Here is a 17,149-nt window from a genome sequence, read left to right as displayed (position 1 = left end):
AAATGAAAGGGCATTTTTCTTCTGGAGTACTGAAAAAGAAACATCATTTCTTTACACAGAGATAATGCCAGGAAGACTACACAGAAAAATAGCTTACCTTTGCTCAGATTGCAGCATGTGCATTTGGTTACTAGTGCTTGATCTGTGCTGAATAGCAAAAAGAAGTGTCATCACTAAAAGGAACTTGGATTAGAGAGATGTTAACATAAATGCCTAGATATGGACACCCATTTACCACTCTCCCCATTTCATTTTGCATTAAAACATGTAATGGTGATGCATGACTTCCTCAAATTACTATGAATTTATCTGAAACCCAAAGAGAAACTGGGTCACTGGAGCTCTGTGTCCACTAAGATGTACGGGGAAAGATGAAAAGTAGAGTGTGCTAAATGGCTCTAGCATTAAATGGAAAGTAATGGTGGGTACTAAGATCCTTTTGAAAGCTATAAGGATAATACCCATGAGCATGTTAATAGTGAATTATGGCCATTATGAAGGCACCAATGACAATATCTTAGTGCTATTCAAGTCACCTGGATTCTTTGCTTTATAGTCTCTCTCTCTCTCTCTCTCTCTCTCTCTCTCTCTCTTCTTGAAAGCTGGTCGTTTGATAGACATGAAGTGTGATGTAGTGGGAAGATCCTGTTGTTGTCGCGAGTGTACAAGAGTATTCACTGACTTTGGCCACTTGCGGAGCAACTTTGCAGTAGTTCAAATATTGTTTTCTTCTGGCGGGTCTCATAACCAAGTGACCGTTGGCAGTAATGCCCCCAAATGGCCTTTTTAAACAAATGGTGCTTCCCGTTTTGTTGTTCTAGTGAACTTCCCAAGAATGGAGGATGACTTTCCCATCCCCGAGCAAGGTTTTGAAGACAACGACGATCATGGTTGGTACTGAAATGCCACATGGCAATTTATTTTGGGGGGAGAACTTGCTTTTCAGTGTCAGATGCCATAATTTTTGCCAGCCCTGAAGACATCGTCTCTAGCTAGGGCTAGCAGAGGGCTGGCACAGCCTTTCTGTGGGGCTCTCGCTGGTTGTGATGAGACTCAGATATTTCATCCCCTCCCACAGATGAGGCTCTGCCTCTACTCTGCCACATGGGGCAGAGCAGTGCAAGGTGAAGAAGCAGGTGGTAGACTGCAGGGAGCCTGGAAATTAGGAAACCTCACCTTCATTTGACCTTCCTGTGGGCCTCTTGTGTAGTCTTGGACAAATTAGTTATTTTTCTTTTCCCTCTTTTTACAAACAAGTCACCAGTGTCATTCCTCCCTTCCCTAGTGACCTGGGAGGTGTTTATACCCCCAGTTCTAGGCAATTGCAGTACAGGGCTGAGGAAGAGCAAACAGCCCAGCTCAAGCCAAATCTTCAGCAATGACAGGAGGTTTGTATTTCGAAACCCACTTATCCTTCCTAACTCTCAGAAATCCCCCCAACCTCCCCAAAATGGGCTGCCCTTCAACAAGTGGAGGAGCACAGTGCTGCTGAAATCCTTGGGCCCTGACAGAGGCTCTGGCTCTTACGTCTTCGCGAAGGTTTTAGCTGAAGCCTTTTCCTGCCTCGAGTTTGAAGCCAAGATGTCATTGCTGTGTGGTTCTTGAGCGAATAAGCCTCTTTCCGTGCTTCATGGAGGCTGTCAGAGGGAACGAGTCGTACACGGGCAGGCCTCTGGCCAAGCAGCGTGCTTAATAAACGCCTGACACAGACGCTCCACTGATTCGAGGTGAGGGGCTTGCCCTCTGCAGAGTGCCCCACGGTGCAGCGGAGACAGTGATCCACAGCCCACTGACAGGAAAATAGCAAACGACATCAGTGAATTACAGCCCTGTAGCTAAGGCCTTCTTCTAGTCAAGGCAGATATATTACCTGGTACACGACAGTTTACCGTATGTCATTGCCTCACACTTTGTAGAGTACTCATGCCATCTGCGTTAAGAGTGTAATTTAGGTTCTCTCAATTGACCTTCGTGGAGCATCCAGCTTTCCTCCACTTTGTAGACACAAGGATGGCTTACCTTTCATTCGCTGAATTATACCCTTCCTCAGTGCCGAACGTAGACCCCAGGGGACATCATTGCCCATGTCTGCATGATCTTGCATAGACAGCAAACAGCATGGTATGAGTGCCTACTTGTAAAGGTAGACAGAAATCCTCAAAATTATCTAGGAGTCTTGCAAACTTTGGCGTCAATGGAGTTTAGGAGCCAAAGCACACTTGAGAATGTACATTAAAGTGGTGACTTAGTGTCTGGACAAAGACATTAGTTTTCTTTTCTTTCTTTCCTTTTTCCACTGCAAGCAACCCTGCAAAGTCAATATATTTTATTTGTGTTAGGACAAGTGGAACTGAACTTTCAAGCGTTAATTGCTGCTTGCATGGCATTTTGACTTGCAAATGGAGAAAATTAAGTCTGGGAGCTGTGACAGATTGTTTCCATAATTTTGAACCCAGTCGCACTTGAAGGGCCAGAGTCTCAGCGAGTGCAAAATGCTAGTATGCTATTAACGTGGACTGAGATGCAAAAGGGAATTAGGGCTCCTAACTTTCTTGGGAATTGGGTGCTTCACCACTTCTGGATGGCGGTTAGCGAATCCTGCCAATATGTACCAACCGAGAGCTCAGGTGGCCTCTTTGGCCATTACCGCTTCATGTAGGAAATGTGTCATGTGACCAGAAAAGTGATCCCTGGATAATAAATGCCCGTTTCACTGCAGATTACTTTGGATCGGATAGGAACGACACACTGTTCTCTACTAACTCTCCAGGAACCCCAAAGCTGGACAAAGAAAAGAGCTGGCTCTACACCTTGGATCCCATCCTGGTCACCATCATCGCGATGAGCTCCCTGGGCGTCCTCCTCGGGGCCATCTGCGCCGGGCTGCTGCTCTACTGCACCTGCTCCTACACCGGCCTCTCCTCGCGCAGCTCCACCACCCTGGAGAACTACAACTTTGAGCTCTACGACGGCATCAAGCACAAGGTCAAAATGAACCACCAGAAGTGCTGCTCGGAGGCCTGACGGGCCGCCTCGGGATCTCCCTCAACGCCGCGGTCCGGTGAGGTGGGCTGGTGGGGATGACTTTTTATTCTTGCTGTTTTCTACGGGAACTGAATGCCATAATCTCGAGCGACCCGACCGGGAGTAGCGAGGGTGCGGGGCGGCGCTGCTCCTGCCACCGGCCACGACCGCGAGGCCCCGGCCAGCGGGTCGCGGTCGGCGAGGACTGGATGGGCGTTTTCACGACCTGGACTGTGCGGGGCGAGGCGGGGAGCCGAGACCTTGTTTGTTGGTTCATCTTCATTTTCTGCTGGCGTGAGTGGCTGAGCCGTGGCGCGGGAGGATGGGTTACCCTTCGGATGTGAGAAACTAGATGTTGGTTGTTATTTCCCACTTCCTTTCTCTGATAAGTTGCTGAGAAGGCTGAGGGATTTCTTCAGCTGTCCTGTCCTTAGAAATAACACACACACACACATACACAGCCCCTGTCCATTTTAGACCCCCATCCAGATACTGTTTTGGCTGTAGGGATTTGTGCACATCATGCTAAACCCAGGAAGCTGCAGTTCCCAGTCCTGCAGATGGGAGCAGGTTGTTGCCTTTGGCTTTCCTTCTCCTGGCAGGGGGAAGGACACGATGCAGGTTTGAGTGTCGATGGCAACAACAGCGCTTTCTGAAGTCATTAAGAAGCAAAATGGAAAGGAAACCCTATGTGTAGAAGCACCTCTTTGAGAGAAGCTGAAGAGCCTTAAAGTGATTTGTGAATAAGAGCCATTTATTAAATCCAGATCTTGGACTGAAACAGCTGAGGCCTTCATCAGGAAGGCCTTGCTCTGACTCTCCCCACCCCTCTTGATCCTGCCCTTTTTTCTTTTTTCTTTTCTTTTTTTTTTTTTTTGGTATAATGAGAAAAGTGCAGCAAACAAAAGACACGGTCTGTCCGCTTCCCAAAGCTCGGGCTTTTGGAAAGGGGGGCTCCACTAGGCGCTGACCTCGAGGCACACGGCAGAGGCCTCGGGAGCGGAGGGCTGGGAAGACGGACCGCGGCGGGACGCTGAGCCCCTGCACACCGGCCGGGGCCGCTTGGCCCCGCGGTGCTCCCCTCTCCCCACAGCTGCGGGGTCCTGCCAGCGCCGGCCTCTTCTCCCCTCCAGAGCAGAGCTACACTGCTTCGGATCAGTAGCAAAAACCTGAAATCTGATTTATGAGCTACATTTTTTGTTGCTGTTTTTTACTTTAAACAAGTGCCTTAGAAGTATTTTTCCTCCATCCGATGATCAGTGCTGTATCAGACAAGTGAGGCCTTCATCCTTCCCCGTCGTTTCGCTGTTCTTCACTGGATCTCTACTGGGTAGAGCCTCGCTGAAGAAGTCTTATCCTTCTACTTTCAAGTGGTCTGGCTATATTGTCTCGCAGTCGATACCTCTCCGCCTAGGAGTGTTGTGAAGACAATTTAATGGAGAAAAAGCGTTCAGACGCTGGGCCCCAAACGAATGCCTTCATTTCCCATTTAGTACAGGTGGATTGGCCAAAGCAGCTTGCACATACATAAGCGAGAACTTTCCCCGCACATTGGGTTTGTTTTTTTTCAGGAGCTCTTTGGGAGTACCTGAAATGTCCTGATTTTACATTAGCAAACTATTTTGGGTTTGGGATTGATGGTTTTTTTTTTCCCCTCCTTGCTAACCATGGAGCGCTGAAGGTGCAGTGTGACGCGGCGTCCAGTTTGCGCAGTCCCTGCAGTAGGTCCTCCAGGAGGGCAGGTGTTTGGGGAGATGTGAACATCTGGAGAGGAGAGGAGCGGGGGCAGTGCCGCAGCCGTTCGTCAGGGCACTGGGAATAGGAAAAGCGTTTGTCTGGTGTTTCATGAAAAGCTCCATCGGACAGCAAGCTTTTAGGGGTTAAAAAAAAAAAGCCCTTATCCACTCTAAGCAACGTGCATGTGTTACTGCTGAAGCAGATACTAGCAGCTGTGTCATCAGCACATCCACATTTTCTACACGCAGAGACTCACACACACAAAATCCTGTGTTTTTTAATTCTCACTGTGTGCCCAAGAGAGACGGCAGTGGAAGTATCTCCGATCCTCCGTGCGAACCACCTCCTTCCTTCTGGCATTCCTCCCGTACGAAGGGCATTCGAGGGGGTTCTCACGGCGCGAAGGAGGCGCCCGCGTAAGGCGAAACGTGCCAGACCATTTCGAAGCCGGATTGCTGCTACTCTATGATCTCACCCCCTCCCAGGCACCCGAGAGGGGAAGGATGAATGGAAAAGGACCATACCGTAGAAAAGTCGACTTAGGCAAACAATAGGTGAAAGTATATAATTAAAACGGTGACGTTATGGTGTCTAGTAGGCGTACAGAGAGCAGAGTTCGTATATTCGTATATCCAGAAGTAGTGTGTTTGCACACGCGCGTGAATTCGCTGTCTGTATTGTGTCTGTGACTTATCCCGTGGGACTGACTCGTGTTCATGTACCTTTTGACCTGGGGCAGGAGCATACTGCTGATCTTGGCGCTAACTCGGCACGGCTTGCCCGTTCCCCGCTGGTTAGTACAGGGACCACGCATGTGCACTTACCGGGCAGGAGCAGGCCGAAAATGCTGCAAAGCCGATACCTCACTTACCTCTGCTGGGTGCTTTACTGTTCTACTACGGAAAACTGTGTTTGATTGTAACCTTAACAGGGAGAAAAAAAAAAAAAAAAAAACACAAGTCAGTGCATTCAATTCATTGCATCCTCCTCTGCAACTGTATTAGGTTCACTGATCGCAATTCCCTTTGTGAAATTCAGAAAAAAGAAAAAAAAGAAAGAAAAAAAGCAGTCAGTGTTAATGCCGTTGCTGAAATCTGCTGTTGCCTCCACACCCTGCCGCGGGTGAGGACGCGCTGCGAACAGGCAGGCTGCAATACGGAGCGATTTCGCTTGGTGGGAAGGTGCCGGGGGTGAGCATGGGAATCAAACCATTAAGAAATTATGTGCAGAAATGGAACTTCTCCAAGGTCTGCAGTTCGAGGTGTTTGACCGTTCACTGGCTGAGCCAGGACTTATGGACTTAAAGAGCTTTTACTGTGATTCTTCAGTGTAAAAAAACAAAACAAAACAAAAAAAAAATCAAACTGTGTTTATATGATTTGTATAAAAACCTTTTAAAATTACTATTTAATAAACATTATGGTAGAGATTATGTTTCGGTAGCCTTTTTCATTTGTGGAAGAAAACCAAAACCAGAGGGCTGCGGGCTGCCAGAAGGCCCTGGGGAAACCGAGGCACGGCGGCAGGAGGCCAAGCACCGCTTCCCACCTAGCTTTTCTCCAGCGTGGGCTCCTCGGGGCGGGCGGCTGATGTTTCTCAGGGCTGGCTGGGCTAAAGAAGCAGGGCTAAACCTGCAGCGCGGCAGTTATTTATCCTGAGAAATTGGAGGCGATCCGTCAAGCCCCAGGCAGCTCCATGCACGGTCTCCCGCCATCGGAGGCGGCCGCCCCCTCCCCGCGTGCCGGTGTTAAAGAGGCTCTTTAAGCAATGAAGGGCAGCTGGCAGCTGGGATGAAGATGACAGTGTAGCTGCAACCTTGACAGCTCCTCGCTCACCTAGGAACAGAGCAGTGATGTGCAGATGGATACCTGGGGGAGAGGCTGTCAGGGAGCGGGACGGAGACGGCAGATAAGCGACTCAATCAGTGTCAGGCCTGTCCTGCCGTAACGCCGCCTGTAAATCACGGCGCTTAAAGACACACCGCCGCTAAAGCGAAGAGCGAGAGGCAGGTGATGGGAAAAGGGGAGGCAGAGCAGGCTGTGTGCGCTGGCTGGGTTGCAAACCTAGCAGATGGGCTGCAGCTCCCGCCTGGGCATGGGCGCTCCGTGACACCGCAGTCGTCGGCATTTTAGCGTGAGCTGGGGATGGTCGTTCTGGAGCTGGTGGGACCCAGGAGGGGCCGATTCACTGTTTCCAGACTGCCCCAGACGCGCCGGCACATCCTCTGCAGCTGATTGCAATCTTTTGGGCCATGCAATTTCATAGCGAAATTTGCACTGAATGAGATAGGTCAGTATTGCTGCCGGCACACGAGCGTGCAGGGTTTATGAAAGCGACGGGCAGAAGTGCTGCCCCTCTCCCTCGTGCTGCCGCGGAGGGCTGGGTGAGGAGCCGATGGCTGCTCCGGCCTGCTGGCTGCAGGAGCCTTTGCTAACCTTTCCTCCGCTGAATGTTTACAAACCCGGAGGAAACAATTCTCCCAGATGTTGCTGATAATTTCCTGGGGACCATCTTCGGGAGGCATCTCTCTTTCAGCCGGCCGTCAAGGACAGCGGCTGCCAAAAGAATTTCAACCTCCTATTAGAAAAGAAAAGAAAAGAAAAGAAAAGAAAAGAAAAGAAAAGAAAAGAGAAAAGAAAAGAAAAGAAAAGAAAAGAAAAAAGAAAAGAAAAGAAAAGAAAAGAAAAGAAAAGAAAAGAAAAGAAAAGAAAAGAAAAGAAAAGAAAAGAAAAAAAGAAAAGAAAAGAAAAGAAAAGAAAAGAAAAAAAGACATTCGATGTGTTTAACAGGGCCGGGGCGCCCTCCGTGCAGCAGCAATAATCCAGCCCGCTTCCACAAAATCCTCGGCGCGATGTCACATCCATCCCTTTCAACGGGGAAGTTTCATTAACTCGGGGTGTGAAAAGTCTCTGCGGGCAAGAAGCCTGCCTACCTCCGAGGGGAATGGGGATGACTGAAGCAGCCTGCGTGCGTCTGAGCTGGAGCCCGAGCCCCCGGCCGACGCATCAGAGGGAAAAACCGCGGGCCAGGCCGCGTTTGTTGCAGCAGGAAGTGGGGGACGTGTACAGCCAGCCTTTCTAAGCACGCCGCCATGGCATTTTAATAGAAAGCACAACAAGTCCACAACAAATCACGGCTTTGAGGGGGAAAAAAAAAGTGTCAATCCCTGTCGAGCTGTGAGGCCGCGCCCGAGCTCGTGGCGCAGCAACGCACGCTGCGCGTCCCTTTCCCCCGCGCCGCCGGGGGGGCCTGCACAGGGCTGCGAGCGTCAAGCCACGAAATTTATAGTCTGAGCATTAAAATATTAAAGGAGCTTAAGAACAACCATGAATCTGACGGGGGTGGAGGGGGGGGGAGGCAGGTCTGTCATCAGCCGGAGACAAACGGCCGGAGGACTTGACAACTCGCATAAATCTGGCGGAGGAGAAGAAATAAAGCCCGATCAGACCCCAAAAGGAAAAAAGAAAAAGGTGATGAAAAGATTTTAAGGCATAAAGGCGAGGGACAGCTGAAGACGATAAGGAGCTGAAAGCAGAGGCGTGATTATAGACAGAGCAGCAGAAGCGCGGGTGGCGGTAGGGGAAAACGCTGAAAGCTGCCCAAAGTGCTCCGGTCAGGCAGGTATTTTCTCATCCATTTCTGCCCACTTCTCACCCAGGAGGGCTCGTTCGTGTCAGGCACGCGCCGGCCGGGCCTCGCTGAGGTCGACGGCGTCCGGCCGCGCGGTGGGGACCGGCGCCCGCCCCGAAGAGCGGCGGCTTCGCCTCGGCGGGCGAGCGAAAGCTTCTGCGCTGGGAAGGCGGGATGCGCCGAGGGCCCGGCGTGTGGACACGCCGCCCGCCAGCCAGCCCGGCGCGACGCACGGCGAGAAGCAGCACCCGGCTGCGTTTCGGGGGAGGAACAAGAAGCATCCGGCTCCCTTCGCCGGTGTGCACAGCAAGCGCGCAGCTGGCAGTACGTCCCAGTGCCGTGGAAGAGAGCTGTGCAGGGGAAAAGCCCCAGCAGAGCAGCGCTGCCCGAAATGAAGTTCAGCGCCTGCCTGGGTTCGGGGGGGGACGTGAGCTGCAAGCGCGGCTGGCTGCCCGCCACGGCGTCTCGCCGGCAGTTTGCCTATTCAGTGACTTACGCACCAGGTTTCCTGGGCTCCCGCGGTGGGGACCGGCCCCGGCCCCCGGCGCTTCCCGCTGCTTCGGGGAGGGCGACGGGAACGGCGCTTTTCGGCTGCGTGCCGGCTGGGTTTTGCGGAGCAGAGCCGGAGGGCCATGCACGTCGGAAGCGCCGGCCGTGATGAACTGCCGAAGCAGCTGAAAACTTGGGGGTTGTTTTGCCTTAGAGGAAAGGAGGCAGAAAAGCCCAGCCCGGGGTAAATGAGCCTCCCGGAAAGGAAAAATCCGTCGAGCTTTGTTTCCGGGCGGGGAGAGCTGGGGAAAGAGTTAAGCCCGTGTGTCCAAGGCGGCTTGGTGGAGCTGAGAGGAGCTGTCGGCATTCACGCAGCCAGGCCGCACACCGGCGCTGGGCGGGGAGGGCCACAAGACCATCAGCTTTTTTTTTTGGGGGGGGGGGGGAGTCATTATTTAAAAAAGCATTTGGAGGAGGCAGCATTGCAAGCATGCCCAGCGCTGGTGAAGGTCCTTTCCCGGAGCTGAAAAAGGGTGAGTGCCACAGTGGCCGAGCAGGAGCCCGGGGGGCTTCCTCCCAGCCCGGGGCCCCGCGCGGCTGGATGCTCCCCGACACCTTTCCTTCAGCATCTCCCCATCCTCTTTCCGAAGGATTTGGCAGAGCATCGTCCCCGGTCACCACGGCAACGTGAACCCCCCCCAGCCGGCTCCCAGGCCGCGGGAAAATCCGGCGCTGGCCCCGTCTGCCCCCTCCCCATCACCCTGCGGGGCAGCCGGGACGGGGCAAACGTATGAATTTGCCAGCTCAAATTGCTTTGACCAAGTTAAACAACGAGGCGGGAGGGAAAAATAAATAAAAAAATAAGGTCACATCTGAGTGCTAGCATCACCTATACGAGAAACTGTAATAACTCTAGGCGCAAAACGGCAGGTGAACTCTGTCAAATAAGAGAGTTATTAGAAATGACAACAGACAACACCAGGCGACTCCTCTGTACAGTAATACACACCTTCCGCCCCCCCGGAGCAGGTCATAAAAATAAACAGGAAAATAAATGCACAAAATATTTCGACATTGTCAAGTGACTAATGTTTCCTGACCCGGTTTCTTGTTCTCATGGCGATTTTCAAGTATTGTTTTATCTGACCCTGCTCACAGGAATCTGAGACATGTCGTGTCATTTTGTTCCCCCAAAACTATGTTTTCCTATCGAAAACTTCGTTTTCTGGTAAACAGGAACTCAAGGGGTGATTTTATTTTTAAGTAACTGTGAGAAAAATAGAGTGGCGACTCAAAAAGGTTTACAAGGCTGCTCATGTCAAGTGATTTTTTTTTTTTCTTGGGTGGAAAGGGGGTCTTTTTAAAGGCATTTTCTGGCTGGAAACCTTTTCTTCCTGCTATCACGGCCACCTCCGCACGCCGCGGCGGTGCTCGCCTGCCCGCTCGGCGTGCCCACGGCCACGCTGCTCCGCTCCTTGCGTTTCCCCACCCGCTTTTCTTGGTAGCGCTGCCCGGGTCCGATCCCCAGCAAAGGGCAGAGATTGCACCGCTCTCCTGGGCCCTTCGATCATTATTAATGCTTGCTTTTTCTTTTTTTTTTTTTTTTTTAAAAAAGGCCTGTTTCATCCCCAGTTTGCATTCGCCTGGCTCCGGCTCCCCTCCATGGGACGCTTCCCCGCCGCCCGATGCCGCCCGGGGCAGGCGCGCGGCGAGCAAACCCCCTCTAGCTCCTGGGGAAAGGCGGCTCTCCGCGGGGGACCTGGAGGCCTTTCCGCCCTCCCTGTTTCCTGGAGAAACACGAAATCTTGGCACCGAGCAAAAAAAAAGGAAGTCGGCGCAGACACGCCGTTGCACCGCTGCCGGGCAGCGCACCCGGCCCCTCGCAGCCCTCCGTCGGCCGCTTGTCCTGCACGAGGAATAATCACCGCGACGGCACACGGCGCGGCCGGACGGCTTCTCGGCGCGTTTCAGCCCCGATGTGCGTCGCTGTGCTGGGCGACGACCGGCTCAGCCGAGCCGCCGGGAGGTCGTGTCTGCCGGCGCCGGCTTTATTGCGCGAGCGGTGCCCCTTTGCGCGCGGTTGCTGCTACCTGGCAGAAAATTGCGAGCTGTTTTTCTCCGCGGGCGCCAAGCCCTAGATGAGTTTCCCGGTCTCGCTCTGGGAACACGCTCGGATATTAAAGGGGCCAGAGAGTGTCATTACTGCCAGGTGATAAAAACAACCAGTATTTGTGGAGACTGATGGCCTTTGTAAAAGCTCCCAACAGAAGCTCCATTCTGCACAGTGGATAATAATAACTGTCTTGGGCTGAAATCCCAAAGCAGCTGCATTTTCCGAGGCTACAAAAGTGACTTCAGGATTCCTGGCGCCACATTTCTCAAGCCTCACTTTTTGGCACTTGCAGAGCCCGAGCGCAGTTAATATTCTTAGATGATCACAGCTTAAAGATGTCGTCTGTTCGCTCCCTCCTTGCAGCTCCTTTTTCCGGATTTCCTCCCCGGCCCGTTGGGGCTGAGGTTTCGTCGTGAGCGGAGGCTGTTTCGGGCGGGAGTCCTCCTAAAAGCCACCAAACACAGCTCCCGCTTTCACCTCCCCCCTCGCAGCAAGGGGGGCAAGTTTCAAGCTTCGTTTGCTGCTAAAAAGCTCCCTAAAAGAGCTGTTGCCCTGTGTGCACGGCCGACACCGCGCTGCGCCATCATACGGACATCATCGCAGCGTAACGCAGGTGGCCCACGAAGCAGCAGCGGTTTGTAGCAGAACAGCACTAACAGCAGAAGCAAAACCACTTCTGGCAGTGGAGGTGCCTCGACCCGACCACCGCGCGACGGCCCTGGCGTAGGCACGGGTCGCGTCGTGCTTGTTTGTCCTGTACCTTTTTGGCAACGATCGCACTTAGCCAGGACCTGGCCCAGCCGAGAAGTGGCCAAAATGTCCAGAAATCCTTAGGATCTTTCCACTGGTTTTGCCGGGCTCTGTATCAGGCTGCTACACCGAGGACAGAAAAGCCACTGAGTTGAATGTGGATAAAATCAAATCTTTGCTGATTCAGTGACCAGATTAGAAAATAACGTTTTTCTGCACCCGTTTCCTGCAGGATTGCCTGGCTGTTTTCCAGGCCGCTGTTAGCTCTCGCAAACGTGAGGGTTCAGCCTCCGTAAAAGCCTTTGCAAGGGTTTTGGAAATCCAGCACTACCTCTCTCCAACGTGCAGCCTTCCAAAAGCGGGATCCAGTCTTGCTTTCGTTCCTGCTTTGGCCCGACGAGTCCCAGGCCGCTCGCCATCAGCCTGGATTTTCTGTTGGCCTGAATCCCAGAAGGAGAGGAAAGATCTGGAAAGAGGTAGGTGGCACATCCCAGTGTCATCCCCCCTGGCTTTCCTTCTCCTCTTTCAAGCTTGTCCAAGCCCCAGCCCCAGCCTGCGAGGCTGGAGAAGCCGTCCCATTCCCGGCAGCCAACTTTGCTACGGACCATGCCATCGCCGCACTGCGCTGTGCACTGCCCGGCTCCCAGCATCATCCACGTTCAGCCCTGACACCTACTCATCCAGCTCAAGTACTTTTTTTTTTTAACAGCGTTTTTCTTGCCTGCTTTCTCTGCATCAAGATTTTCTGAAGACAGCTGGCTCCCTCTCTAACCTTTCAAGAGTCCTCTCTGTATGAAGTTCTCTTCACATCAGCTCCAAATGCAGGTAATAAAGTCACAGCAGATTTATGGCTTCAAGAATCCTCTTATATCTATCCATCCATCAGGAAAGGGAGCTGCTTTTAGAAGAGGCAGGAGATGGACTTTGCTATTATTTATCGTTTAAAAAGAAAAAAAAAGCGCCCTCAAATTCTTCGCAGCCCTAACTGTGGAAAGACACTCTTTTAACTTACCAAGCGTAGCTCCAGCCCATGCTGACACCAGGACACAGCGCCGTGAACTTTCGGAGAGAGGAGAGCGTGCGGCTCCATGTCTGTGCACCTCGTCTGAAGCATCTCAGCCAGGACCAGCTTCAGACCTTGCAATGCCACCGCCGTGAGTGACAGTCAGTCCAGGAGGGCCTGTACTCTTAGAGACCCAGCACAGCCAAGTTGGGATAGCTAGTCGAAGGGCTACGGTGTCAGGTCACGGCTGCTGTCTCTGGTGAAGGTGAAGGTCCTTCCCCGAAGGGGAGCTCCCCATGTGGTGCCCATCCCCTGGAGGACCCCCAAAGCCACTCTGGCCTGTCCAGAAAACAAAGTTCTTGGCTGTGGAGTCCAAGCAGGCTGCCCAGGACGTCCATCCCACCTCCATCCATCCCAGCGTGGACCCCAGGCTGCAACCCACCCCAGCAGTGGTTTGCTATGAAGGGCCAAAGGCTGCAAATGAAGGATTAGGCAGCAGTAAAAGAGCAAGACAGCCTTCAAAATCAGTCACGTTTTGGGAAGAGAGGAAAGTCCCCCCTTCTCCCAGCAGCATCGGCGCCGCTCTCCTCACGACTGCTGACCACCCACGCCAAGAGGTCGCTCTGCTGCTCTCCGCCGGGAGCAGCCGTGGCCAGTTCCCCACCCTGTTCCCATGCTTGCAGTGCTGTTTTCCCAGGCGCCAGGGCCAGCTCTCCTCCGGGGAGCTCCCATCTACCCCTGCCTGGGGGGATTTCGGGTTTTGCGTCAGGAAGCCCTGGTGCCAAATATCTCGGTAGTGACAGAAGCTTCTGGCTAACGGTGTCGGAGAGGATTAAAACACCATATAAGCAGCACCCAGTCTGATGGCTCACGGCGATGGGTCACGCGTTTGCCATGTTCTTCGACCACACCAGTAAAGGACTCATTGCTGTGAAAGTCCCCACTCGGGAAATACATTTCCCAAGCATCGCTCCACCCAGAAGAGGACTTTGCCAGCCTACTGTCAACACGATTTGACAGCTTTTTGCCAAGGGTTAGAGACCTATCTAACGTCTCTGCTGGCACAGCCCGTTCCCCAGTCCCCCAGCAGCCCATCTCTCTTGCCCAGAGGGGCCTGGCTGTGCCCCTAATCTCCTCTCTCAAGCCTGGAGGAGCAGGAGCACCTAATTAGCCTGCATGCCTTGGCCTCATCCCGCAGGAGAAGGGCCCTGAGCTGCCCCAGGGCCCACCGGGACCAAAAGGGACCAGCTGGGCACCGTGTCTCCGCTCAAGGGCTCCCAAAGGCTCGCAGTTCGGGCCACCCAAGTCCACAAGCCCTCCAGCAGCCGTCATGGGCTTGGCGTGCGTCCCCAGCACTGCCACAACCGGGACAGCGTCTCCCCTTTAGGAGCTCGTCTTCAGCCCGTGCAATAGCCACCCGGCACGAAATCATCCCTTCTGCAAGGTCAATAGGAATTTTGCAGCACAGTTTCATTTCCAAAACGTGGATGTTGGAGGCTGTGCAGCAGTTTCCCATTCTCTTTGGTGGATACTGAGCCTCTTTCTCTGAGAACATAACAAAACAGTTTTGATCTCTCCCGTCAGCCTCTTCTGCAAACACGCATCCAGCTCGACATCGCTGTTCAGACATCAAAACACTTGGTGAAACAAAGCCGAAACCTGCTTTTCCTGTCAACTAAAACATTAATTAGGAAAGAACCCTGATTCTGAAAAAGTAAACAACAAAAAAACCTACCTCCCTTCAGCCCTTCAAGCAAATAAGGCCACACAAAGATTAACCACTGGCGAACAGTCACAGCCATTTCATTTGAAAGGTGACTGATCTGTGGTTGCAGTTTCAGTTTACTTTGAGAACATTTTCTGTTTTTTCAAGAGAGCCAGGGCGGGGGGGAACACAAACAGCCTCAGCCATTACTGTTACAAATCATTACTGTATGATAAAGCAAAACTCTGCGTCCCATCTGAAAACATTTGTTCATGATGGCAAGTATTCTGTGTCATGATGATCTAATTTGTGAGCCGTGGTGAGACACAGTCTGTGCTCGAAGAGCTGAGTAAGTTGGTGTAACACCAAATTAAGCCCTGGATCCTATAGGAATTCTGTTCTCTCCCCGTAGCCCATTCCCTCGCTCTTTCGCCCTCCTCCGCTTGGTCTCTGCATGTAGCCCTGCTTTTGCAATGCAAGGCTCCAGCGTGTGCCTGGCTGGAGCAAGCGGGGAGCCTGACACCAGGGAGAGGGGCTCCACCAAGTCCCCTCAGTTCTGGCGGGACGGGACGGCGGCGAGCTCGGCCGAGCGGCTCACCAGCATCGCGCTGGGGGAGCGCAGGGGGGACCCGGCTCCGCTGCAGCGCGGAGCTGAGCCCCGCCGGCACACCAGCTTCTCGCCTCAATCGTCCCATAAAAATAAAGCTGATGGAGGAGTTTTGGTGCAATCCATAGGCAGGTTTCAGTGCAAGAGTCAGCAAAATTCTCTTCCGCTTGAAAAGAAAAAAAAGTCAGTCGGGAACAGAGACAAGATCTGATTTAGAAGGGTGGAAAAAACTAATCCACAGGGAAAGAGACAACAAAGTTGGACACTGCGCTAAGGTGTCCATTAAATAAAAGAAATCTTTCATTTGCATTCCCTTGGCAAGTGACTAGCGCTGAACTTGGCTGTACACTTGATGATCCACCATTACTTTCCAGGGTGGAGGCTGAAATATTCTTATTCCTATTCATTAGGCCAAAGTAATTCTCTTAATGCCACCGAACCAGCCATGGACAAGATCCTGCACATAATGTCATTGGCAGCCTTGCTAAATGAAATCCCCTCTGCAAGCAGCCGGGGGAATCAATACTTGCTCTAATTTGTCCTTCCAAGTTTTCCTCCCACGCCACCTTATTTCTGAGCGGCGCCGGCCTCGGCCGGCTCCATCCACCTCACCAGGTAGGTGCCCCAGCGCCGTGCAGTTGCTCGGAGAGGGGCAAGGTGTGTCTCCCTGCCTCAGTGAAGCACGAAGGGTGATTTCATGACATGTAGCAAAAAAAAGAAATTGAAATCATGGCTTTTTCCAGTAATTGGAAATACAGCGAACCCGTCATTAAATTCTTAGCCAGAAGTTCAGCTTCCGTTAGGTGAGGCTGCCACACCATGGCAAACGCTTCGGGCCATCAGCTAACGCAGAGCCCAGAAAGAAACCCAGTCCCTCGCACATTAGCTAGACTCAGTCTTTATTGCTTCCTGCGCCTTTGCTTTGGACCACATTAAACATCAATATCACAGCACTCAACGTCTCCCGATATTGTAGCAAATCATTAGCGGAGGGTTAATCATTACAAAAAGAGGAGGTCTCAGCTGATAATTCAGCCATTTCCTACGTGAAAGCACTATTATTACTACAGTCGCGCAAAGCTTTGGGCTCGGCTGCGCCATTCGCTAACCAAATGCATCGCCGTGACCACTAAGCGCATTACAGAGAGGGGTGGAGGGAGAGGGGTGACCCCATCCGAACAAGGTCCCCGTAAGCAGCCCTTCAGCTCCCATGGCCACAGCACGCCCGTCGCATCGGCAGGTCTGGGGAGAGCTGCGTGCTTTCCCCACCACCACCTTCAGTGTTCTGGTCTGTCATTAAAATACATATATAAATATATATAAAAACAAGTTCAAATCCCCGTGTTTCTTTTCTGCTGGCATAATAACTTTGAAATGTATTATTGCTGAGAGACTTGACTCTCTCTGCCAACAACTCCCTGGAGAGAAGCACTAGCAGAAGAAAAGAACTTTTTACAGCTTCTTCATAAAAGAAGTCAGCAATGCACTGGACCTAATCAAGTTTTTCTAGAGACGATGGGGACGGATTCTCAGCTGAAGTAAACCGATGGAACCTCATTGGTTTTCCACCGATTTTTTTAATACCACCTGAGAATTTGGCCCATTAACTTAGAAAAAGTCACAAAGAAGGCTGCTCCAGCTGTGTTCTTCACATTTGCTTTTTTCTTCCACCGAGGCAGAAATTCATGTTACTTCCTCCTCTGCAAACTGCGATAGGAAATAGCGATGGACTGATACTGCAGCCCAGGAAGAACTGATAGAAAGAGAAGCATGTAAGTAAAAACACTCACTAACTCTATAGATCTACTTACCAGGTTGGCCAGATAACACATCAGCACAGCTGGATGGTGTGTATAAAGAGAAGCCACGGTTGATTTAGGATAACAGCCTAAATCAGGTGGCTTTTAGACTGCTCTTTTTCACTCTGCTGCAGAACCCCAGTGCCAGAAATTTCAGCAAGAGCCACGCTTGTGGCTGGTCTCTCCACTGCCAGGAGCTGGGCAATGTGCAGGAAAAGACTTCCATTTGAGAAAGCACCTCCTGGCCTCCAAGCTCATTTTCCCAACTCCCAGAGATAAAGGCAGCCACAGA

General features: G+C 52.1%; 1 protein-coding gene across 4 annotated transcripts in view; it reads left to right on the top strand.

Moving 5' to 3' along the window:
* Nucleotides 1-6,193, top strand: part of NRP2 (neuropilin 2) — a 61,048-nt gene extending 54,855 nt beyond the window's left edge. For 2 of the 4 annotated variants that reach the window (XM_064515255.1, XM_064515254.1), the window contains exons 16-17: nucleotides 822-890; nucleotides 2,771-6,193. In XM_064515255.1, the coding sequence (XP_064371325.1) occupies nucleotides 822-890; nucleotides 2,771-3,024 (323 nt within the window). In that variant the 3' untranslated portion in view covers nucleotides 3,025-6,193. Of the gene's footprint in view, nucleotides 1-821; nucleotides 891-2,719 lie in introns of all 4 variants that reach the window. The other 2 variants (XM_064515253.1, XM_064515252.1) reach the window with 1 other exon arrangement.
* The last annotated feature ends 10,956 nt before the right edge of the window (nucleotides 6,194-17,149 follow it).

This window comes from Dromaius novaehollandiae, chromosome 7, assembly GCF_036370855.1.
Source record: "Dromaius novaehollandiae isolate bDroNov1 chromosome 7, bDroNov1.hap1, whole genome shotgun sequence".
Taxonomy (NCBI): Eukaryota; Metazoa; Chordata; class Aves; order Casuariiformes; family Dromaiidae; genus Dromaius; species Dromaius novaehollandiae.
This window is presented reverse-complemented; position numbering and strand designations above follow the sequence as displayed.